Here is a 27,345-nt window from a genome sequence, read left to right as displayed (position 1 = left end):
CGACGCAGATAGGTCTTATGGCAACGAACGGATTGTAGAATTTTATAAACGTGAAGAGGAAGGAGCTTTTCTTAAGAAACGGCTCTTTTCAGGGTTGAATTTGGAGTTATTTAGTGGATTGTAGTGCTATAATTTGGAATATGCCTAAATTGTAATTCTAAACCAGTTCCTACTACTACTACTACTACTACTACTACTACTACTACTACTACTACAGCCTCTGCCTAAGTATGCACACTGCTCATTCAAAACAGTGCGTCAGAGTAGGGATTGAATAACTGGAATACTATGAAGAACCAGTGTGTTATGTACCAGCTGTATCAGATAATGTATGAACCAGAGGAATGGGATGCTAAAGAAGGAAGTTTTCTAACTCTCCGGCTATTTCCCGCCAATATTCAGTCAGGCTATTATACTCGGCACGCAGCAGTAATCCCATCTATCGGAGTTGAGGGGCAGCTTAAGAGACAAATAAAATCACAACAAACAATGGTCAATGTAATGTTATTTTCGATCAATGTTATGCACTTTCGATAGTGTAGGCCTTCACATTTAGTTTTCTTCCAACTCTGAAATACCACTCTTATCATAGTCGGTATGGTAAAACTGAATAAAACAGAAATGATCGGAAATTGTATTCTCTAACTTTTGTTATGTATTACTTTTCGATAGGACCAAATACATAGGAATATAAAAATTAAATTTTAGGCGCCTTCTCCTAAACTGTAGTTTTATTTATTCCCCGACTATATACAGATTTTCATTAAATTCTTTTTATTTATTTATTTATTCACGAAGCACAAGATACAGCTACACTGAGCAAATTTCACTTGCACTGTCAACAGACTATTTAACAAACGTAAACTTTCATAATAAAATATAACAAACATAACAAAATATAACAAGATCAGGTACACATCCTACTAATAACTGTCCAAATCGAAAACCATGAGAATGTCCATGTTCATAGCCAAGTCGTCGTGGGTCAAGATGGTGGTATAATCCCTTCACATCAACTTATCTTTAAGATACTATTTACACACCTCTCGAATATACTTTTATTTGATGCTATATCAAGCTCTTGTCTCCATTAATATTGTTAAAGAGTGTTGGGAGGCGGATTAGGAAAGATCGTTGAAGTATTGAGTGCTGAGTGTGGGGAATGTGGAGAAGGTCTTTGGTTCTGGTGGAGCGGGAAGGAACGCGGAGAGAGAAGAGAGAAACAAGATGTTCCGAGCGGTAATGTCCATTTAAGATCTCGTGGAGGAAACTCAGGTCAGCTACCTGTCGCCTAATGTGCAGCGGTGACACATTAATTGCCATTAATATCTGCTGCGTAGACATATTTCTGAGCTTGGGGTTTCTGTTCCTTACAATTGCAGCAAAGGAGGACACTGCTCTGTCTAACTGCTTGGTATTGGAGGGGGCGGCTGTTGTCCAAATCGGAGGGCAGTAGTTTGAGAGGTTGAACGATCGTGAGGAAGAAGTGGCGAAGAGCAACGGGGTCAGAAATTTCTGTGAAGCGATAGAGAATGCCTAGTAATTTCATAGCCTTGGTTGTATATGTTTCTATATGGGTCTTAAATTGTAATTTTGTATCGAATATTACACCTAAGTCACGCTGTTGCGTAACCATGGTGATGGGCTTGTCGAGTAGGTAATATGATTTAAACCTAAGAGTTTCATTTTTGTCCGTATTGAACTGAGAATGGAAGTAGGAAAACTTAAAGGGTCCACCTTTTCATTACAAAAAATGTTATAGTTTATTTATAACATGTATTTTCACTTGGAACTAGTTTCGACGCTGTTTTTGCGCCTTGTGTAATATAAATGCCGCCTTGTGTAATATAAATGCCTACATGCTGGCCTATTTCCCACATTTTGGCTGATGATGACGCAAAAACAGCGTCAAAACTAGTTCCAAGTGAAAATACATGTTATAAATAAACTATAACATTTTTTGTATTGAAAAGGTGGACCCTTTAAGTTTTCCTACTTAGGTAATATGATGTCGGTAGAGGAGATTTACGCAGTGTTATGGTCATGTGGCTGCATTTTTGTGGATTGGGGATAAGTTTCCAAGTACGGCACCAGTTCGAGAGGGCATTAAGCGATGACTGTAGCAGAGCTGCATCTGCTGGATTCCTGATCTCCCTAAATATCTTGCAGTCATCAGCAAAGAGTAGGGTATTTGCTGTTTCGTTGAGTTCGGACGGCAGATCGTCCATAAACAAAGAAAACAGCAAGGGGCCAAGAGTACTGCCTTGTGGGACACCGGAGGTGACTGGTAACCATGAGGATGAAGTGCCTGATATTACCACTCTCTGCCAACGGTTATGTAGGAAGCCAGCAAGAAGGGTCAGTAGACTGCCATGTATATTAAATCGTTCGGAGAGTTTATGGAGCAACAGAGTATGGTCAACAGAATCGAAAGCTTTCGAAATGTCTACGTAGCAGATATCCAGCTGTGATTTAGCTGCAATGGCGTGTGATGCAAAGCTATGCAGAGTGGCCAGGTTTGTTAGACAAGAGCCACCTGGTAGAAAACCGTGCTGCTTGGTTGAGATATACGGCAAAGTGAATGCAAGGAGACGCTGGTGTATAATTTTTTCAAAGATAAAGGATAGTGTGGGGAGAATAGAGATTGGTCGGTAAGATGAAACATTAAATTTGTTGCCTGATTTGAGAAGTGGAACAATATTTGCCTGTTTCCAGGTAATAGGAAAATAGCCCGCGGCAAAACATCTGTTAAATAATTTAGAGAGAGGGACGCAAAGAGTGCTGGCAGTATTTTTTAGGAAAAGAGGACCTATAGTGTCGGCACCGGTAGCTTTGTTGGTACGAAGAGTTTGAAGAAGGTTATGAACTTCACTTGGTGTGGTAGTTATGCTTGATAGGGTTCTGTTTGAAGCTGTACCAACGGGAGGGAGCGGTTGGTTTTGTAAGGGAGGGGAGAAGTTGGAGAAGAAATACCTGTTGAACAGTTCATTGCGATCGGCGCCATCTGCTGTTGTATCGTTGTGGTTCACGCTGACAGGAATCCGCTCCGTCCTTCTCCGTGTGTTGATGAGACTCCAGTAGCGCTTGGGATTGCTGCGGACGTTTTCAGTGACAGTGTCTACGTGTGTTTTGTAGTCTCTTCTGACCATAAACCTCGCATGGCGGCGGATTTTAACGAAGGTATTGTGAGTGTGTGGGTTAGGGAAGTCTTTCCACAGGCGCCAAGCTCTCTTCTTATTAAATAATATCAGTCTGGTCTCTTGTGATATCCAGTGTTGATGTTTGCTAGTAGTATCCCGTTGTGCAGGTACGAAGTCTTTAATTGCAGCTTGCAGCCAGTCGTACAGCAGGTCAAGAGCCGATTCGATATCAACTATTTTGAGCAGACTCCAGGGAAGGCATTCCAGGGCATGACACATTGCAGGCCAGTTGGCACGGCGCCAGATGTAGGTAGGGCGGTAGGATGTCCTGCTGTGAGGCTTTGAGGAGGGTTGTGGAAGGAGGAATATAGCATCGAGGGACTGGTGGTCGCACAGGAAAAGGTTTCTGCCTGGGGTTATTGTTTTAAGTTCTAATGAGGAGAGTATGAAGTCCAGGGTGTTGGGTCCACGGGTTGGGTACATATTTAACTGTTTCAGTCCGAGGCCATTAATAAAACTGTCTATAAAGTATGTGTCACAGTTGTTAGCTGACAGTCCGGTAGTTGGAGAAGACCACTTTATAGACAAGTTAAAGTCGCCCATTAAAATTATTTCACCATGAGGGAGAGCTGCAATGACTGAGTCCAGGCACTGCTCAAGGTCACTGAATTGGCTGTTTGGTGGTCTGTAGTAACATCCCACAAGTACACGGCATCGAGGAAAGAGTAGCTCCACCCACACTAACTCACAGTTTCGTTCGAGATCTGTCCTTAACCCATTTTATCGTGCCTCAGCGTCGATATGGACTTACCAACAAAAATACAAATTAATTAATATCTGTTTTATCATAGCCAGTACGGCAAAAATGTATAAGAAATGCATGGTCAGAAATTTAATTCTATGTAACTTTTTATTAAGATAGGACCACTAATAATATAAATATTTGAAAATTAATTTTAGGCCTTCCCCTAAACTACCATTTCTATCAGCGTGAATAAAATTATTTATAGCTTGGATTATACCGGTTTTCATTAAATTCTCTTTAGCCGTTTTCTAGTGATGCGTATGCATACAGACAGAAATTACGGAAAAGTAAAAAGTGCATTTCCTTGTTTCTGTGCACATGACCGATACAGATATACCATTCTTTTCAAATTCTGAGCAATGTACAGACAAAACTCTTATTTTATACATGTAGATATAAGCACACAACGCTTTAGGAGTAAACAACAAACAGACTTCTGACTTATAGAAAGTCATTCCATTAAGTCAACGATAGGGAGAAACTACAATATCATTTATTTAAACCCAATTAGCTTTAACTCATAAGAAGCAGCATGAAGATTTAAAGACTCCTAAATGTTCTAATGAACACAAGCAAAATATTTTTAGCCAGATATCAAGTAAAAATTTTATTGAGTTCATTAAGAGTCTTGTTCATTTTCTGTATTTAAGAGACAATGTTATCTTCAAGATTTTGGACGATTAATGTTTCTAGCTTAAAGAACAAACTTCTTAATACTATAATAGTTTAAATTGAATATGTACGTAACAGTAAAGTTTTTCAGATCCATAGCTAAGATTCATACATGAACATTGTAATTAATTAAGATTCACACAAGTTACTTTAATATAAGGAAATCCACTGTTGCACATACATTATACTATCACATTTTTATTGTTATGAAGGTACCGTTTTCATGTTTCCAATGTCATCATCGGCCTTTCATAAAACCAAGCAAGAGAATAAATTCACATATAGCAGCATTATACACACACTAGGTAAAATTTGTATAAAGGCACACATTTAAAATAGTTTATATAAAATATATGAGGATTGCTACGCGTTGGTATCGTAATAGTCTTATGTTGTCTTGGTACATAAGCTGAAGGCACTTTCTGTAAAGTTGGGCTTTGGTATGATAAACTTTAATGAACACATTAAAGTCTTGATAAATGTCTTATTCGTAGAGAAATGCAGGACTGAGGAATAATCTGAGCGCTGTTGGTGGCATAGTCTCCTTATCTTAAAATTGTACTATGCACGTCGAAAGGTGGTTTTCAGTGCTCAATATAACAGAAGAGTTTTACATATTGTTAGACCAATACGCCAATCCCAATTACGACATAAATGAAATTACAGAGAGAAAAAATTTCATTTTCAATAAAGTCATCCCTGCCTTAAAAAATTACTATCTCAAAACAATCAACAAACAGAACATAACACGCGCCATAGTGCCGACGAATGACACACCTAGCTCCGCCCCTATCCCCACAACAGCAACTCTCCCTATCCATCCATCCATTCCCCTCACAGCAGCGGGCACAAGTCCAAAGAGAGCGCGATACAGTACACGCCAGGCAGTCAAATCCAACGCAACCCAACCACGACAGCAATAGTAAGTACATATTCATAACACACACACAATAGGCATTCCTTCAGTTTATAACTCTACTCACACCACTTTTCCGTCTTTTACAGACAACATACTATATCAGCATACAGTTATAGACGAGGAAGGAGCCACCACTCTGCATCAGAATACTTACGCACAACCTAGACCACAATTTACTCGAATACTTAAAGATAATACCAATCACAGCTGCACATATTCACCTCCGTCCATATACTGGATTTGTTAATAATAGAGGATTTTACCACCCATACAAGTGGAGACATTTTAACACAAAATAGGACATCTTAAGAGAGTACTGCCCATGAACGCAAGCACCGATTTATTCTGTAACTATATTGGACTCAAAACAAGAACGTAGACTTGCGCAAGACGTATAAATTCATTTCAACGAAAGTGTTTTATAGGCATTATTATAAAGGATTTTAACATGTACTGTGTATTTTAATATGTGATTTTAACAAGCACTATGTATTTTAAAGTGTTTAATGTACTTGTAATTTAGAATTAAGTTTAAGTTCCACAAACTAATTTTAGGCCTAAAAGATAACTCCACACTTAAGTACCTGAATTGTATTATATTAACCATTTTACTCTCAAACATGCCCAATTTGGACGCTTGGACATAATGCTTCCCCATGGCTTCTCCATTTAGAAAGGCACATTAACTATTATTTGACATATATAAAGGTATCAATGTACAGCTGATGACTGTTTAGGGTCAAAACCGGTCCTGTAGTTAATAATAAAATTGTATTGATAAGGTGGAACCTTTTCTTATAACACCCTTCCTTGTCAAACGTCTCCACTGCATTGTCCTCCAGACCCGTCCCCAACACCTGCCCCGTAGGCTGTTCCCCTCCAAGCCTCCTCTCTTCCCTTCCTCCCCTCTATCTACCTCTACTCTGCCCACACAAACCAGCTTCAGTTGTCAACTCCTCTCCATAGAGTAAGCTTCTTGGCACGCTGCGGCAAGGTGAGTCTCGCACTATAACTCTCTGTACCTTTGCTTTATATGAGTTGCCCTTTATAGAACAGCATATTAAAATCAGCTCCCCTTTTTCTCTAGGTTTCACTTTCCGCTTGAACTGAGGAACCTCGGTCCTACATATCCTAGTACCTAAATTTTCACTGAAAACCTTCTCGACGTGCATAGTACAATTTTATAATAAGAAGACTAAGCCACCAACAGCGCTCAGATTATTCCTCAGTGCCGCATTTCTCTATGAATAAGACACTTATCAAGATTTTAATGTGTTCATTAAGCTTTATCATACCAAAGTCCAACTTTACAGAAGTGCCTCTACTTATGCACTGAGACAACAAGACTACTATGCCACAAACGCATAGCAATCCTCATATATTTTATATAAACTATTTTAAATGTGTGTCGTTATACAAATGTTACCTAGTACATGTATATTGCTGCTATATGTGAATTTATTCTCTTGCTTTGTTTTACAAAAGGCTGATGATGGATGACATTGAAAACATGTTGAAACTGATACCTTCATAATAATAAAAATGTGGTAGTATAATGTATGTGCAACAGTTTTGTATGTATTGGAAAGGTGGATTTCATTTTATTAAAATTACTTGTGTGAACTCAGTTCAATATGGAACAACCTTGAAGTTGTTAATTAGTTAATTTAGTTAATTAAGATTGTCAAAGAATTTGGTAAAATAGCATATGTTTGTAAAGTAGCATGAATTATTTCAAAGTTCAAGGTCAAGATCCTAATCAACCTAGAGTAACTACAGTGGCTGATGATGCTTAGAAAAAGAGCGAAACATGTACCACAAATAACAATTTAGTAAGGATGCAATCCTAACTAAGCTAGTAATTACATATTGAATAGGTTGATTGTAATAAACCATTGTGTTTTTACATCATAGGTGGTTTTATGCCGAACAGTATTCGACTTCTATGATAATGAAGAATTTACCACCCCCTGTGGGTGGGGGACGCAGATGAAGAATACACCCACGGTGTACCCTGCCTGTCGTAAGAGGCGGCTAAAAGGGGTGACCAAGGGGTGATCAAATTAGAACTATGGTACTCCTTGTAATTAGTACCATCACGCAGGGAACACCACGGGTTGCTTTTACTTGCACGTAGTACCACTATGTTAGGTACAGAATAGGTTTGTGATTAGTAGCGACATTGTGTCGCTTAGGATGCATTTTACAGTACCTGTGATTTGTACCCCTATATGAGCGACACCATGGTTCTGCCTTGCCTATTCTTAGTACCCACAATGTGAGGAACAGCACGGGATAGTGTGGTTCCCTGTGGTTAGTCCACTTATGTGAGAAACGCCATAGGTTTGCGTTACCTGTATAGGTTTGTGTTGCCTGTAAATAGTGCTGCAGTATGCGATACACCATGGGTCTGTGTTACATGTGCAAATTTATCTGTGAGTAGTACCATAATGTATGGAATACCGCGAGTCTACGCTACTTTTGATTAGTATCGCAACATGACAAATAGCATGGTTCTATTTTCCTAACGATAAGTACCATTATGAGGGGCCGTTGACCTGGATTTTGGTCCAGTTCGGACTACAAGCTATTATTGAATGGTAGTTTCTGGGAATGTGGGGCATTGCGGGTCGGATCCACTGATTGTTTTAACTTCACATCCATCCATTCATTCTTCGTCCTCACGTTTTCAAATGTGGTTAGTGGAGGATTATGGATTTTTAACTTGTCATAACATTCGTCTCATTTCGTACCATTAGGGGCCGATGACCTAGATGTTAGGTCCCTTTAAACAACAAGCATCATCATCATCAATGAAGAATTTCCATCAGCTAAGAAATTGGTTTATTTAAAGAAGGGGAACATTTAAATATTAGGGCTCTGTATCTTTTGTGTACCCTTGAAATTCCTCAGTGTCAAATACATGCGAACCAATGGCGATAGGAAATTCCTTTTAGAAAGAAGCAACATTATTGCTGCCAGACTTAAAGTTTTGCGTACAGTGCATACTGTACTGACCTCTGGTGGTGATAGACCTTACTTCTATTTGCATATAACCTGGATTAATCAGAACCACTTCAGGAAGGACATATAGCAAAATTCGTCCAGAAGAGGGTGCCTACAGGTACCCGTAGGAAAAGGAGGCAGCCTGATTGTATGTCATGTAGGGTCGGCGAAAACCAGGCTTCCTACGAGACAGTAAGTTGGCATTTCAGATTATCATTTGGAAATGAATGTCAACTCATGTAAAGACGCACTGTCAGCAGCCCTGAAAATGTTTTTCCGTGGTTTCCCATTTTCACACCAGGCAAATGCTGGGGCTGTATCTTAATTAAGGCCACGGCCGCTTCCTTCCCACTCCTAGTCCTTTCCTGTCCCATCGTCGCCATAAGACCTATCTGTGTCGGTGCGACGTAAAGCAGATAGCATTTAAGGATGGGTTTGATCATCACTTTCTGAATTACTTCACAGAGGATTGATCAAACTCATGACAATTCTGACGAGCGGGTTACCTGCCCAATATTTAGAAATATAATAACCTGTATGTGTTGTTGGGCTGAGGGGTCTATCTGAAATTAGTGTGAACAGTTTTCCGTGGACAAAAAACACATTATCCAGGCAACCAGTATATGTCACGTAGATGGAAGATTGATGCCATTCTGGTGAATGGTAAGACAGGTTTTTTTTTGAAAATGCTCATAAAGTGGCAAATATTCTTGGCATTGAAAATTTCAGTGCATCCAATGGCTGGATCAACCGATTTAGGAAAAGGCATGGCATTACCTATAAAAAACTGTTTGTGGGAAATCAAACTGTCAGTGATGGAACTCTGGAAGAGTGGATCATTAGAAGATTGCAGGAGCTGACCAACAAGTACGAATTCAGGAACATTTTTAACCTAGACGAAATTGGGCTGTTTTCCATTGTGTTTTCCAGCAAGATTTTGCCGTTCAGTGGGGATAAATGCCATGGTTGGAAACACAGCGAAATGAGGCTCACAGTGATGTTGGAAGCCGAGGCTGATAGCTCCGAGAAGCTCCACCTGTTTGTGATAGGGAAAATCTGTAAAGCCTCATTACTTCAAGAATGTCGATCATTACCAACTGCCTATGATGCAAACCATAAAGCTTCGATGTCCTCAGATCTTTTTCGACAGCAGTTAGCTGCAAAAAATAGGAAAATCCTCCTTTTCAGTGACTGTTGCCCTGCACATCCTGTGGAAGTTATTTTGAGGAATGTACAGTTAGAATTTCTGCCTGCTAACAGCACATTCAAGGTTGCAGCCTATGGATTTATGTATTACACACTCCTTGAAGTTATTTTAGAGGAAGAGCCTAGTGCAGCATATTTTATTCTTTAATGGTTGCTGGAAAGGATCAATCATCATTTAAAGTTTCAATCTTGGATGCTCTTCACTTCATTGCAAAGTCTTGGAAAGCTGTGAAGCAGACTACGATTTCAAATTGTTTCTCGAAAGCAGGATTCTTCAGGAATCATCCCAACTCTTGCCTGCCAGTGGAAGAGGAAGAAGAAGAAGAAGAAGAAGAAGAAGAAGAAACTGCATGCAGAGGACTTTCTTTGGGTGGATGATTGTGATAACTGCAGAGGAAAGAAGTATGGAGGAGTTGGTTGCAGAACAAACAGCTGCAGAGTTTCCCCACCATTGACATTGAAGAGGAGCACAGTGAAGTGATGCCTATCAGTGCTGAGGGAAATGCAGCCGTAGACACTTGATGTAGATATGTCATCTGCAAGGGGGGGATATTTTCATAACCTTTATGAACTTGAAAAATAGAGGACATAATCAGAGATTGATTCTGGACTATTTTGGCAGGAAGCAGTGATTGTGTATTTTCCATCTGGAATAAGTGTGTGAATGTTGTATAGGTACAGTAGTAGTAATTAAAATGTTCCATCCAGAGAAAGAAAATTTATTGCATATTAGATAATTCTGTAGCCATTCTAAGAAAGATAACCAAATTAAAAATAATATACTGTATTGCACAATATTTTAACTTCCTACTTGGTACCCTTCTTATGGTCATTGGGTGAGCAGAATTATAAAAGCAGTGTAGTGTTAAGTTAATTTACACTGAACCTTTATTTGAGGTAAGTACTGTATTAGGATATTGTACTCAGTATAAATTAATAATATGCATTTGTGTAACATATGTCCTTTTCCAGAGCCGTTTACATTTAAATTGATTCCTTTGATTATACTTTTCCCCCATTTACACCAGTATTCCTTAGGTCCGAACAATTACCGAGGTATCTCTCTCCTCTCAATTGCTTACAAAGTATTCTCTCGTGCTCTCCGTACCAGATTAGACCAACAGATAGAATGGAAGATTGGAGAATACCAGGCGGGCTTCAGACCTCACCGATCGTGTGCAGAACAGATCTGGAACCTCAAGATGATTCTCCAGTATCGCCAATCAATTCGAACAGTGGTCACTTTTGTTGACTTTAAGAAAGCTTACGACTCGATTGACCGTGCCACCCTATTAGATGTACTTCATCCACGACAAAACAACGAAGTTAATCCAACAGACTTTAACTAACACAACTTCTAAAGTTAAATTCATGGGCGAAATCTCTGAATCATTTGAGATAAGAACAGGCGTGAGGCAGGGTGATGGATTATCTCCACTGCTGTTCAATCTTGTACTAGATGAGATCGTTAGAACATGGGAGAAAGAAGTACACGGGATAAATATGGGAACGAGAGATAAGCGAATCTATATTAAGTGTCTTGCCTTTGCTGACAACCTAGCAATAATCACCCGCACTCCCGAGGAAGCCAGAACCGCTCTTGAGAATCTGCATGAGATTGCTATTAAGACTGACCTCCAAATATCATATGAGAAAACACAATACATGGACCCCAAGAACACCAGTGTGGAATCACTTGGGACCAAATATGGCAATATCACATGAGTTAAACATTCCAAGTACTTAGGTGAAATTATCGGAAGCACTGATAACGACAGGATAGCCGAAAAATTACGTAAAGCCTACACAGTCACCTGGAATATCTACAATAAGAAATCCCTTTCCATCCAAGGCAAGCTGCGTCACTACCATACAGTAGTTCTTCCTGAAGCACTCTACGCGATTGAAACATCAACACTGACCATCAATATCAATGGCATCGAGAATATGGAACGGCAAATACTTAGGAAAATATTTGGACCAAAGTTCCAAGATGGAATATGGATGCGAAAAAGCTCGGAAGAACTCTACTTGCTGACCGAAAGATTCACTTCAATCACCCGGAAAAGGCGTATGCAATTCTACAGACATCTAGCACGAATGGAAGACTCGCGACTGACCAAGAAAATCTTCCTCATTATCAGCAGAACCCGACAAAATAAAGTACGGTGGCTTGCTGACAGCCAAAAAGATCTCGCAGAAATTGGCGTTGACCCACTGACAACTACACGGGCTACATGTAGACACAAAATTAACTTGCACAGCTTTGCAGCCAGACAATGTACAAGAAACTTGAAACTCCAGGAGGCATGGACTCAAGAAAGACGGCAGACTCACAGTGCGAGGATGAAGAGGTTTTGGGAGGATAAGAGAAACAAGAAGAAGAATGCTAACTAATGGTTCTACGTGCTCCTTAGAGGGCCTAACGCATATATAATAATAAAAGTTGGTCCATATAATCAAATTTAACAGTCTAAAATCTGTCTGGTGTCATGTAAAGTGATAAAATTAATTTTTCTCCAGTGTCCTACAGGTAGACTTTCTCACTATCCATGTAAGCTTTCTGAAATTAGATATGTCTGAAATATGTTCCTCTCTTCCTACTCCAAGAAGTACAGTAATGCGCCTTCTGGTTCTAGCTTAGTCTGAAGCAGCACTCAATTCTTCCACGTTCTCATTTCCACTCGTTATTGCTTCATAGCCAACTGCCACTCTTGAACTATATTGTCATTAACAATATCACATGTCACCTGATGCATGGTTAGTAAGTAGCTAATTCTTAATGTTAATTTTGTCCGTTGCTGTAAACCAACAGGTATATTCAATAACTTCCGGCATATCATCCTTGATATTCATCAGTGAACCTGCAAAAGACACAATAGTTACTATGATCAAATGTTCTGAACAGTTATTTGACTATGATTTATAGGTAGGGTATTGTCTTAAGATTTTCTCCAGTATCCATCTCCAGCTTCTTAGAGTTCTAGATGTTCCTGTTGACAATGTTTCCCTCAGGTCAGACATGTATTAACAATCTTATGTCAGGGTAGATTACGTCATCTATCTTCAACTCTGCTTCCAGAGGGCGGGTGGGTGCATTATCCAGGAAAAGGAGCCTTGGAAGCAAAATTTTGGACACCAGGAAATCTCAAATCCACAGGATAGACTTGCTATGAAACCGTCTTGAAGATATCTCGTGTCATTATGCAGACATATGTTTTCTCTAACTCTCAGGTAAATATTTTATCAACACACCCTTGAAAGAGGCGGTCACTTTCCCCCAAACCTATTCATTTTAATTTGTTTGCACAGCAGAAAAGGGTTATTGTATTGTTTGCTAGATTTGTGATCTGCAGACATCTCATTTTTAGTTGGTAGTTGCTTCCAGTTAAGTATTATTGGCAGTTAAAACATGGCTTAGCACAGAATTCCTTCTCAAGTATGCATTTCAAGTTTTCTACTGCACTTTTTACACCATTTAGTTTTTCATTATTTCTTAAAATTCTGTACTTATCCATTCACTGCCAAAAAATTATTACCTTTTAGGGAGATTGTAAGATCTGTTAGAACTCGGCTGTGAACCCACTTTGTCCTTTATTCTTCAACAAGTCCCATCGCCATGGCCACTTCCTTCTTAGGTCTACCCCTTTCCTATCCCATCGGAGTTAACGCGACATTAAACCAGTAGCAAAAAGATATATTTATTAATAATAATGTTCGGTATTAATTTTCTGCCTACCTATTATTATTATTATTATTATTATTATTATTATTATTATTATTATTATTATTATTATTATTTATGGTGAGGCCTGCTAGAGACCCCGTGTCAATTTCAATTCATCCTTCCCTGTTTCCTCTTCCGTTCTTACCGGGCGAGTTGGCCATGTGGTTAGGGGCGTGCAGTTGTGAGCTTGAATCCGGGAGATAATGGGTTCAAGCCCCACTGTCGGCAGTCCTGAAAATGGTTTCCCATTTTCACACCAGGCAAATGCTGGGGCTGTACCTTAATTAAGGCCAAGGCCGCTTCCTTCCCACTCCTAGCCTTTCCTATACCATCGTCTCCATAAGACCTATCTGTGTCGGTGCGACGTAAAACAAATTGTTTAAAAAAAATCTTCTGCTCTTTCCAGCATTCCATCATCATTGCACTATGCTTTAGTCTTCTCTCCTCAGACCACTTTGGACCGGTTTCCTTTTCATTCTTCTTTGGAGCCCTTCCATTCTTAAAACTTTATTTTTAAAAATCTCTTTCCATTTTTCCTCTTATTTTCTTACTTTATAAACTATTCTTAACCTCTTGTATCCATCTTGTTGAATTTTTCTCCCAAACGTACTTGAATATGTTTTGTTGATCTGTTTTCGATTCTATAGATGTCCAAAAAATAGCAATCTCCTTTCTCTTATTGTTTCTGCCATATTTTCTATGTTTGGTATATTTCCTTATTACTTATTAATTTCCATTGTCCTCTCTTCATTGGACCTAAGATTTTTCGCATAACTCTTCTTTCTAGTACTTCTAGTTTAGATAAACTATTAGTTCAAAACTATTCACTTGCATAAAAACATTCTGTTGTCACCCTTGTATATTGTAGTGCTTTATTTTAAGATTTTAGATAAGCATTTCTTGTTGTAAAAATTCTTCGCGATGCCATCTGCTCTTTCAGTCTTGTGTAGCCTTTCATCCACAGCAAATTCTTCTCAACCATTTCCTAGAATTATTTCTCCTAGGTGTTTGAATTCCTTTACTTTCTCTATTCAACCAATACGTTATCAACAATTTTGAAGCATTTTTTTTTGTAATGTTTGTAAAAAATTTGTTTTTTCTACAGAGATTCTCAAACCTGTTTCCTTGTCCATTTTTTCCAAGAGATTGATTTGTGTTGTATCTGTCAGGCTCTCTGAGAGTATAGGAAAATCGTCTGCAAATGCCAGGCAATTAATTTTATCACCTTTGTTTTTTATCCCCAAAGTTATTGGCATAACTTTGTTAGTTTAGTTTTTCTTTCAAAATTCTTACAATTTTCTCTGGGATACAGTTGAACAGATTTGGTCATAGACATCGGATTTACATGTATAAAAATATATATAAAATAAGAGTTTTTCTGTACATTGCTCAGAATTTAAAAAGAATGGTATTTCTGTATCGGTCATATGCACAGTAACAAGGAAATGCACTTTTTAATTTTCCGTTATTTGTCTGAATGTATGGACGTGCATCACGAGAAAACAGGTGAAGAGAATGTAATGAAAATCGGTATGTAAAATTGTGGAATAAGTCGCTACAATCTTGGCTATAAATAATTTTTTCATGCTAAATGAAGTGGTAGTTTAGGGGAAGGCCTAAAATTTAATTCTCAAATATTTATTAGCAGACCTATCAATAAATACTTAAGTTATATAGTAGTAAATTTCCGATCTCTATTCATGAATGTAAATTTTCGTTGCCAAGAACATATCAGTGCCGAGCCACGAGAAAATGGGTGAAACAGAGTTTAATGAAAATTGCTATGTTGGGAATAACAAACTGCAGTCTACGCTATAAATCATTTTATTCACCCAGATAAGTTTAGGGGAAGGTGCCTAAAACAATTTTTAATTACCGAACCTGTTATTGGTCCTGTCAAAAAGTACTCCATAACAAAAGTTATAGAGAATACATTTTTCAATCATTTATGTCTTATTCAGTTTTACCATGCGGACTATGATTGGTGATGGTGGTGGTTTTAAGGGGAAATCTTACTCGCGCAACTTTTAGTGATACTTCCTGGTACGGGGTGACGAGTAAGGAGGGGGGAGAACTCCCGGTTTCGGTAATACTGCCAACTGAATGTAAAGGAAATTTTAATTGAATCGATAGTATGATCGATCGATATGTATTTTCTAAACCTTCATTATCTTAAGCCAACAACTGTATCACACACACACTTTATATAACATTTCTCAATGCAAATCTTATTCTTAGCATGAATTCTATAGTTTGGCTTTGCTGTGTAAACAACAGTACTAGTACTTTAAGTGTATGCCAGATGTCTTACGGCGATGCATAAGTGATTCGTAGTTTGTGTTTCAAAGGTTGCCAATACGAATCTCGAAGATTGCCGAAGTCTACCGATTAAGCACTAGGGAGCCCAGGTATCACTAAAAGTTGCGCGAGGAATACAACTATCACAGGGTTGGAAGAAAACTAAATGTGAAGGCCTGCAATAAAGAAAGCTCATAAAATTTATCGACAGTAACATTATGTTGACCATTGTTTGTTGTGATGTGCTTTGTCTTGGAAGAAAACTAAATGTGAAGGCCTGCAGTAAAGGGAAGCTCATAAAATTGATCGACAGTAACATTATGTTAACCATTGTTTTTTGTGATGTGCTTTGTCTCTTCTGCTGTCGCTCACGAGTATAATCTAATGTAGTCTTTTTAATAAAGACAATTACAGTATTGTAAAAGTGGAATTATAAATTCAAATTTTCACTAGTTTGATGAAAGATTGGAAACATGTTTTACAGGCGCGAGAATCGACAGACTTGCTGTACTGCGACTGTGTACTTTACTCGCTATCATTTATATTGCGTGATGTCATAGCGCTCCAGTCAATGGAAGCTTCAACTGCCAGAGTAGCGTACCTAGTAGTGTAGTTACCTTGATTGAATATATTGAAATATTGTCCGGCTCCATGGCCAAATGGTTAGCATGCTGGCGTATGGTCACAGGGCTCCTGGGTTCGATTCTCGGCAGGGTCGGGAATTTTAACCATAATTGGTTCATTTCACTGGCACGGGGACTGGGTGTATGTGTCGTCATCATCATCTCGACGCGCAGGTCGCCTACGGGAATCAAATCAGTAACCATCAGAACTCAATGGAGTGGCTTTAAGGCCCCTGTAGAAACATCACGTCCAACGGTAATGTTTCTCCACACTGCAGTTAGAAGTTTGTCACCATGTAAAACCATTAGCCATCAGTGCGCCAAGCAGTGTGAGGAGAATTAGAGGGAAGCTGGCATGAAGTCAATGTTACAGCTACCTTTGCCGGCGCTTGCAGCAAATTAAGCTGGTATAAACAATAAGGCTGTTAAGTGGCCTTGATACAAATCAGGAAAAAACCACCAGCACCAATTACAAAGATCCTCTGATAAATCTGATATGAAAGAGATGAGAGAATTTAAGAAATGATAAACAGGAAGGATTAAGAACAGGACTTAAACTATGACATGTTAATTACGTATAAGTATTTTAAACATTACCTAATTCCTAGTCTTCTTTAAATAAATCTTGTAAATCACTAACAAGGAAAAAAGTATTGGAAAGTAACAAACAAACAAAAAAATATCAGTTCTAGAATAAATTGTGGTGACAGCTCATGTTAACATTCAGCTGTGTTATAATTTTCAAGTAAGAAAGCATACAAACAATAAATAGACTCTCTACTTGATACCGCTAGTGAATGAGCACATAGACACTTGTTTGCATGCTATTATACTGCTGATAAAAATATTATAGTCTATTTAAATATACCACTTCACTTTGGTGAACAAGAAAAGAGGGAGGAAGTGCAATGGGTTACTTTACGTGGTCCTTTGATCACCAAATTAAAAAAAAAAAAAAGCCATTTCATTCACACACACTTTCATAATTCATCAAGATGCAGCATCTGATGTAGAACATCCAGATTAAAGGTCTTAATCCGTATCTGTTAACTCATCAGCCATGTCTCTCGAACAACCACAAAATTCAGCCTGTGAACTCTGTTACTTAAAAAAAACAGTGCCAAACAGTTTGTGTAAAGAATTAATTTCTGTATTTCATAATATCACCACTTGGCGGCAGATAAAGGACTGATAATTCTGGACATTGTGTTTGAGGAGATCCCAGAGGACGATTGGAGAGAACTGTGAGCTGTTCTGAAGAGACTGAAGAGCAAAAAAGTTCCAGGAAAAAGCCAGATAAAAAGAGATGCTGAAGATGGAAGGGAAGCCACTGAAGGATGCCAGACTTGCCCTTCCTTTTTACTCAAGTAAAAAATATCACATTAACCCTTTAATAAGCTGTGTTGCTCTGAAGCAACACGAATATTACTGATTGTTACTTTGCTCTCAAGCAACAAAAGTTGTTTTATTTTGCACATAAGTTATTTTATTTTTCCTTTTATTTTCATTTTTTTTTTCTGTAAAGAATGACTAAGGAGTGCAAGTGTAGGAACTGTGGGTGTGGTGAGCCTTTAGCTGGCCATACACGGCAAGATTTTTCGGCAGGCCTCGCCTTTGCGGCCAGGTCCGACAGACCGCCTGCCAGGCGTGACCTTCACAGACCCGGCCTGCTGCTCGCCACCAACTGTGACACCCAGCCTGTCGTATTGTGCAACATGATCTGTCAACATTCCAGACCTTCCCGTTAATGGGATGATTTGTAGTGGTGTGACTAGCAGTGATTTTACACTCACAGGTCAAACTGTGATTGCTATTTTGAAGTAGCAGTGATTTTTAACTGTGATTAACTGTGATTCAGCCAACGCCACCTAGGATACAAGGCCACTCAAAATATGACCGTCATCACTATGCGGCCTACAGGAGTACCGAGGAGAACGATGTCGTGCAGCATTCAGTACACGGGCGAACTCGCGCTAACGCTGAAAACAAATACTCATTTTCAGAATCATATTTTAAACAGTTATATACATTACCTCTTTTCAAAAAGTACGCCACCGTACGAATCAACAAGGACTATTTTATTTATAATTGCTAGTTGATGTGCCCGTGATTCCCTACGGGATTTTCAGAAAGACTGAATTTGTGGTTTTCCTAACAGAAGTCAACATAGGTCATTACAAAATAGTCAGTAGGAATGTAGCGATTAAAAGCAACATTATCATATAAAATACTCGATCAAATTAAAAACTGCAGATTTTCTCACTTTTAACGAACAGTACTAAGGTGCCGATCTAACAGTCCAAAGTTCCAGAGCTGGAATGACCAGGCCGTAGACATCCGTGAAGATTCTCTACCAACTTTCCGTTAAATATGCACACTGCTCATTCGAGTCAGTGCTTCAAAGTAGGGATTGAACAGCTCGAATGCTATGATGAACCAGTGTGTTATGTACCAGTAGCATCAGAAAATTTATGAACCAGAGGAATAGCATGCTAAAGAAGAAAGTTAAATAACTCCCCAGCTACTTCCCGCCAATATTCAGGTAGGCTGTTACACTCGGTATGACCGGGCGAGTTGGCCGTGTGGTTAGGAGTGCGCAGTTGTGAGTTTGCATCCGGGAGATAGTGGATTCGAACTCTACTATCGGCAGCCCTGAAGATGGTATTCCGCGGTTTCCCATTTTCACACCAGACGAATGCTGGGGCTGTACCTTAATTAAGGCCAAGAACGCTTCCTTCACACTCCTAGCTCTTTCATATCCCATCGTCGCCGTAAGACCTCTCTGTTTCGTTGCGACGTAAAACAAATTTTAAAAAAAATACTCGGTACGCAGTAGCAATCCTAACTGTCGGAGATGGGTGGCAACAGAAGACACAAAGCACGTCACAACAAACGATGTTCTATGTAATGTTATTGTTGATCAATTTTATGAGTTTTCTATATTGTAGCCCTTCACATTTAGTTGTTTTTTTTCCACTCTGCTATAGCCTATTAGGGCGGCTTATAAAATTATTTATAGCATAGACTGTAGTTCCTTATTCTCCGACTTTACATACCGATTTTCATTAAATTCTGTTTACCTATTTTTCTCGTGACTCGGCGCTGATATGGACTTAGTAACAAAAATCCAAATTCATGAATATATCTGTGATCATAACCGGTACGGTAACAATATACAAGACATACATGATCGGAAATTTAACACTATGTAACTTTAGTTATGCAGTATTTATCGATACGACCACTATTAACATAAATATTTGAGAATTAAATTGTAGGCCTTCCCCTAAACTACCATTTCACTCAGCGTGAGTAAAATTAGTTATGACCTCGATCAATATATTCCCCGATTTTGCATACCGATTTTCATTAAGACAGGACCACTAATAAATATTTGAGAATTGAATTTTAGGCCTTTCCCTAAACTACCATTATTCTCAGCATGAATACAATTATTTATAGCCTAGATTATAATGACTTATTCCCCGACTTACCGATTTCCATTAAGATACGACCACTAATAACATAAATATATGAGAATTAAATATTAGGCCTTTCCGCAAACTACCATTTCACTCAGCGTGAATAAAATGATTTATGGCCTAGATTGTAGCTACTTATTCCCCGACTGTGCATACCGATTTTCATTAAATTCTCTTCAGCGGTTTTCTCGTGATGCGTGTATATACATGCAACTGCGACTTTGGTGTGGATCACAGTTAGACCTTTGAGTGTGATGCTGTAATACAGACATACATTACGGAAAATTTAAAAGTGCATTTCCTTGTTATTGTGGACATGACATACAGAAATACCATCCTTTTTGAATTTTGAGCAATGTACAGAAAAAACTCTTATAGATTTGAAGGTTAACCAATTGTCTTTTATCAAAATCATTGGTATAATTATATTGGAATTATAGAGCTACTCATTAAGGAAGAAAATCAGGGAGTGAGGAGGAGAAAATGACGACTTCTTCTTCTGACACTTTTCCCACACCTGTGGGATTGTGGGTGCGAACTGCGTCGCACATGTGGATTTTGCCATGTTTTACGGCCGGATGCCCTTCCTGACGCAACTCTATATGGAAAGATGTAATTTGCGTGTTTCTGTGGTGGTTGGTAGTGTAGCGTGTTTTGTGAAAATGAAGAGGAAAGTGTTGAGACAAACACAAACACTCAGTCCCCGAGCTAGAATAATTTTTGTTGCTATTTGCTTTACGTCGCACCGACACAGATAGGTCTTATGGCGACGATGGGACAGGAAAGGCCTAGGAGTGGGAAGGAAACGGCCGTGGCCTTAATTGAGGTACAGTCCCAGCATTTTCCTGGTGTGAAAATGAGAAACCACGGAAAACCATCTTCAGGGCTACAGACAGTGGGGTTCGAACCCACTATCTCACAGATACAAGAAGAATTAATATGACGCGATTAAAATCCTCGACCGGCTGGTAATCGAACCTGGGACCCCTCTGAACCGAAGGCCTCAACGCTGACCACTCAGCCAAGGAGTCAGACAGGAGGAGGAAAATATTATTCTGATAAAATGCCCAAAACTCACTCAGTGTTCGCCTGCTGCTACTTCTCTTGTTAGCAATACCACTAATTTTAGTACCGAATACTTATACTACTGTACAATAGTGTAAAAACAAAAAACAGTAGGCAAAATATTATGCCTACAACGTCATAAATCACTGATCAAAATACTTAGTCAACTCAACTGCTACCATCACAATTTTTCACTTTTAGACCTACAACCACAAGCCACAACCCAATAAAATGAATTATATACTGAGAAGACTAAAATAAATCGCAGGTTGGGAGGTTATAAATCCCACAACACGACAATAGCTCCTTTCAAAAATGGGCAAGATGGCTTTCACGGCCGCAGATTCTAATTACTTTCCCTTCCTGTGATCGTATGACAATGTCGACAATAAATGTTTACAATCACAGCGCAGCTGCAACTGCGACTGTGGTGTGGGTCACAGTTAGGCTTGGACTTGTGAGTGTGATGCTGTGATTACTGATTAGATTAGTTGCTACTGCTTTCTTAACGGCTAGTCTGCTAAATGCTACTGGCTGCTACTATTGGCCTTGGTGCGCGTTTCACGCTGGTTGATCTGAGGTGTGGGTCACAGTTAGACTTGGACTTGTGAGTGTGATGCTGTGATTACTGATTTAGATTAGTTGCTACTGCTTTCTTAACTGCTAGTCTGTTAACTGCTATTGGCCTTGCTGCGCGTTTCACGCTGGTTGATCACGTTAGTTTATCGATTTCTCGCAGCGCTGCCGGTACTTGATTAGGTTATCTGCTACTGCTTTCTTAACTGCTACTGACTGCTATTATTGGCCTTGCTGTGCGTTTTACGTCGGTTGATCACGTTAGTTTAAGGATTTCTCGCAGCGCAGCGCTGCCGCCTGCGAAACATCACAATCGCAGTTAAGACCTGCTAGTGTGGCCAACCCGCTAGCAGGTTGAACTGTGATTTCACACTAGCAGTGATTTAGTAGCAGGTTTGCAAATCACTTCCCATCACTAATGATTTGTGTGTTCTCGTCAGGCTAAGTCTCATCCGCTGGCCTTTCAAACTAGTTTGAAATCCTTGCTGGTCGGGTCTGCCGTACTTAGAACTGTGCGATGGACATCGAAGCAGACAGTGTCCAGAGAAAAAGAAAATTTGCTGTTGCGCTTCACGAGGACGATCTTGATCTTTTGTGGACCATAATACCTACGTAGTGCAATAATTATTAATTATTAACCGATAAATCATGGCCTCTTATTTTCTATAGGACTATATACTTGGAAGCTGCTGGGATATAGGTGGTGCTGAGTAATAACATTCAGAGTACAAACAGTGCGTCTGAGTGTTATGAAAGGTGTTGCTCATAGAGTCAGTCGTGCAGCAATAGCACTGCCTGGCCCAGTGAGGAAAGCAATGGTAAACTACCTCACTCCTTGTCTTGCCTAGTACGCCTCATTTTGGTACTGCCATTGGTTTTTGCGGTTTTCATCTAACTGCATAGTCTTTGATGGTGCTATTTGAGGATCCAACCAGCCTCTGGACTGATGACCTAACAGACTTAGTTTCAAGTGTACTTGACAGTAGCAGTCAGAAATTTTTCGTATCATAATCTGTTTACCCTCCAGGGTCGGTTTTTCCCTCGGGCTCAGAGAGGGATCCCACCTCTACCACCTCAAGGGCAGTGTACTGGAGCTTCAGACTCTGGGTCGGGTATACAACTGCGGAGGATGACCAGTACCTCGCCCACGCGACCTCACCTGCTATGCTGAACAGGGGCCTTGTGGGGGATGGGAAGATTGGAAGTGATAGACAAAGAAGTGGGAAGGAAGCGTCCGTAGCCTTAAGTTAGGTACCATCCCGGCATTTGCCTACAGGAGAAGTGGGAAACCACGGAAAACCACTTCCAGGATGGCTGAGGTGGGAATCGAACCCACCTCTACTCGGTTGACCTCCCGAGGCTGTGTGGACCCCGTTCCAGCCCTCGTACCACTTTTCAAATTTCGTGGCAGAGCCGGGAATCGAACCCGGGCCTCCGGGGGTGGCAGCTAATCACACTAACCACTACACCACGGAGGCGGGTCAGTAATTTTTACTCACCATAATGTTGGTTCATAGACGTCATCTGCTCCCGCTCCACTTCTCTGAGGATTTGATTTTCTTAGTTTCTTTTCGGAAGCTGCTTCTTCAATTCTGAATTTTCTTCTTCACAAAACTATGATCTGTGTTAGGAAAGGTTTCCGCACGCATTCAACTAGATCATTGTATGCCCTACTTCTTAAATTTTTATTCATGTACGCCTCATGTTTTAATTACCAGAGACACGGCCGCTCTCTGTACATTTCAGTAAATTTCTCTAGCAGTGCCTTTGTCCACTCCATGCTTTCCTTACAAGAGGCTTGATCTGTGAGGCGAGGTCTTTCCGTTGAGGTGCTGACAACAGATATGGCCTGTAGCAGATTACGCCTCAAACTGACGTTGCTCACTAACGAGCATCCCTAGCCTGTCGGTACGCGTCACAAAAGACCTCGCCTGTCAGAATTCCTTTCCGTGTATGGCCAACTATTGAGGGGTATGAGGGAGGAGTTGGAGAGTTTGAGGGAGATAATTAGGATTCTCACAGAAGACAGGAAGGAAGATAGGCCTCCCTCAAACAATGTACAGGTTACAGTAGATGTACAAGAGGGAGAGGAAAGAAAGGGGGGAGTTGTAGAAGACAGGTGGTCTAATGTTCTAAGGGGAAGGAGATTGCAGGCTAAGGGCTCTATTCAGGATCAGAATTCAGGACAGGTGTCTGTGCGAAATCGGTATGAATCACTCCAGGTAGAACAACTGAGGGAAGATGAGGAACAGGGAACTGTTGCTGAGATGTGTGGAAGTTGGAGGAAGGGAAATGTAGAGTAAAGGATGGGAAAAGACAGGTGGAACAAGGTCAAGGGAAGGGAGAAAAGGGAGGAGTAAGTAGCCATCTGCATACGTTCTGCTTTATCCAAAGCACTAGAGTACATCACTCAGACTACATGACGACTTACAACTTACTTGACCCACTACAATCTGGTTTTCGTCAAGCACACAGTACTACAACGGCACTACTGAAGGTCACAGAAGACATTCGAGAAGTAACGGACAACAAATAAGTGACAGTTTTAATACTTCTAGACTTAAGCAAAGCTTTTGACTCGTGGCATTGACATTTTGCTCTCAAAATTGGATTCCATCCATTTCTCGGACAGTGCCCTCCTTTCGTTGCATTCTACCTGCATGGCCGTCGGCAGTGTGTTACAGATAGGTTAAACAAATCAACTTGGCAATCCGTGCAGTGTGGTGTGCCCCAAGGGTTGATGTTAGGACCCCTTCTTTTTCCCTTTTTCTATTTACATTAATGATGTCTCCCAAAACCTAACGCACTGCAAATACCATATTTACGCTAATGTACAAATGTACCTCCATACATCTCCAGATCGAGTATTTTCGGCCGTAGACAAAATCAATCAGGATCTAACATAGTTTTCTTCTTGGTCTTTGTGATGTGGTCTTACGTTAAACCTAGCAAAAATGCAAGCCATCATCCTAGGATACCCGAAACTACTCGCGAAGGTCAATCAACCAGAGATTCCATCTCTAAGGTTATGTAATACTAACATACCATTCTCGTCAACAGTAAAAGTCCTAGGCATTACTTTTGATGACATGCTATGGAAAACGCATATTACGAACATCACTCAGAAAACATTCTCTGCACTGCACATGCTGCGCGGGTATAAAGACTTATTTCCTGAAAAACTAAAAGAAATGTTGGTAGAAGCTCTGGTTTTCCCGCATTTCGACTATTGTGATGTGATTTATAGACACACTGGGTGCAAGTTATTGAGCAGATTACAACGTGGTCAAAATGCATGTGTGAGATATGTCGGTAACCTACGGTACTATGACCATGTAACTCCTTCATATAACCACTTATCTTGGCCCTGACTAGAAATCCGTCGCACTGTTCATACGTTATGCCATCTTCAAAAAAAACTTCATTCTTCACAGCCATTTTATCTCACTTCATATTTGAAATGCCTATCTACTTACCACAGTCTTAACACCAGACCTACTAATAATTCCATCCTTGCTTTACCTATCCATAGATCTGCCATCTACGATAAATCATTCACAGTAATTAATATCTTGCTTTACCAATTTTGGCTTTGGAGAACAAACGGGAAGCACTCTGGCATTCCAAAGGAATTAGAAGTTTTTTCTCCACTGGGGCTTACTGGCACAGGACACAGTGTGTCTTCCCCTGTATGATGTAGCTTTCTCCAGAATTGTATCACGTGGAAATGTGGCTACTTCCTTGGAGATTTCTGTTAGTTTTTATAAAACAGCGCATAGAATAAAGAGAATAAAACTTACTTCTGTAAGACAGAATTAACAGTGTGCTACAGTACATAAGAAGCAGCTGCCACTGTTCTTTAATGTCTGAAATTAAAAAATTTCTCTTTCCTTTTTACCCTTCACAGGATTTGGTGACATATCAGAAGTAGTTGGACAGTTTTTGCCATGCTGGTCAATCTTTAGCTAGCTGTGAAGTCTTGAATGAGGACTTTCCAAGAATTGTCCTTTCCTGATCAACTTCTCTGGTAGCTGCTTTTCCTTGAGGTCTCCCTCCTGGCACTTTCCCTTCTACTTACCATCTTCTCTATGGCTTCCTTCCTTCCTTCCTTCCTTCCTTCCTTCCTTCCTTCCTTCCTTTTGATTATTCTGTTATCAAGAACCGAAGCATTGGTGTTCCATAAATGATCCTACGCGCCGGAGTTGATGATGGACCTGAATTTTGTGTGCTATCTTCTTCCCATAAACTGTTTTGGCGGTCCATTCTCAGCAGGGTATGTGGCTATCAGAAATATTAGACCCTTTTCCAGCTTCAGTTTCTCCAGAATTGTCTCCGTATCTCATCCGAGCAGCCTTGTGGTGTTCGAAATTGAATTTCCAGATAGATGAATCTCCCACTACCTCAAACCTAGCTGCTCTGCTCATGTGTGCCAGGTTGTTCATCCTGTCTTCTTGCTGTTGTTGATCTAGCTTTTGTTATTTGATGTGTAATTATCGCTAATTCCCTGGCACTTGTCGTTACATTGTCAACATGCCTCAGGTTGCTGATGGTTTTGCCTCCCACTCTAATACTGCTTTCCCATCCATCTAGGACCTTCCTCATGATGGGTTCGGATTAGATGTTGTATAAGTGGGTTACAAGATGCACCCTTGCTTTTCCTGCTTCCGTTTAGAATGTGCTCAAGGAAATGTTGTTTACCTATAACTGGCTCTGTTAGTGTAAAGCCCCTAGGAAAAAGAGGATGTAATGTTGTGGTAACTACTATAGTCATATTGTCCTTTCATCACAGTAATGTAACTCTGTGACTTGCAACTTTACTTAACATGCTTGTAGCAATGGATTCAATGTGCATATTTACTAATGTTATCTTGTTTCTCTTTACAGAGTAAATTCAGTTCATTCTACCAGTATGCCAAGACCTTCAACTCGGACAGTTTTGATTATGAAGCTCTGAAAACGACAGACTATGTCTTTATGAGGTGGAAAGAACATTTTCTAGTTCCAGATCATACAATCAAAGATATAAATGGAGCATCCTTTGCTGGTTTTTACTACATATGCTTTCAGAAGTCTGCCGCCACAATCGAAGGCTATTATTACCACAGAAGTTCGGAATGGTAAGAAATACATCCTAATCTTGTTGAGCTGTATCGTATTATTAAACAGCATCAAATGTTGGTCACTAGTATGAATCGGCTACTATAGCCTTGATATAGATGTTGATTCCAATAGGGAGCCTGAAATATTTGTCCCGAATGATGAGTAAATTTAATGTCCAACAACGGACCATTTATATTTGGACTATAGCCTTGCCACATACAGCGTCAAAATCTTCAGAGTTTCCATAGGGCAATTTGGGCAATGGTACAGATGCACATGCCTTGAAAAGCACTGAAATCTCAGAAACCATTTTGTGTATAGCCCCATTGTTTTAGGGTGGCCTTAGTTCTTGCCATACCCATTCTTAATCTTTTAAGTGTTCTCCGTACTGGCCATAGTTATGAGGCATGAGTTAGTCCCCTCTGTTGGCTTGCAGGCTGTTCGTGAAACTCTTCTATGATCTAAGAAATCTTATTGCTTGGTAGCCATGCAAGGTGATGGATGGTTGTCCATATCTTGTTTCAGTTTCAGCTGCTGTTTGCCACTGAACAGGGGTTGTGCTATAGCGCAGTGTGGTATATCTTTTCAATATTAGTTAGTCTGAGGTATACTAGACGATACGACAAATTTCACTCAAGACAGTGTCCACTTTCTAGAACGTACAGAGTTGGCCCACAGAGGACAAGCTTACTCAACTGCAGTGTGTGTCAAGGCTGGTACTGAATA

At 39.9% G+C, this 27,345-nt stretch overlaps 1 protein-coding gene across 1 annotated transcript in view; it reads left to right on the top strand.

Annotated features, from left to right (window-relative positions):
* LOC136876061 (glucose-induced degradation protein 4 homolog) overlaps positions 1 to 27,345 on the top strand; it is a 54,518-nt gene that overhangs the window by 24,015 nt on the left and 3,158 nt on the right. The window contains exon 3 of the mRNA XM_067149695.2: positions 26,404 to 26,636. Coding sequence (XP_067005796.1) covers positions 26,404 to 26,636 — 233 coding nt within the window. The remainder of the gene's footprint in view (positions 1 to 26,403; positions 26,637 to 27,345) is intronic.

Source organism: Anabrus simplex, chromosome 6 (genome assembly GCF_040414725.1).
Source record: "Anabrus simplex isolate iqAnaSimp1 chromosome 6, ASM4041472v1, whole genome shotgun sequence".
NCBI classification, from domain to species: domain Eukaryota; kingdom Metazoa; phylum Arthropoda; class Insecta; order Orthoptera; family Tettigoniidae; genus Anabrus; species Anabrus simplex.
The sequence above is the reverse complement of the archived record's forward strand: the minus strand, read 5'-3'. Positions and strand labels throughout refer to the sequence as shown.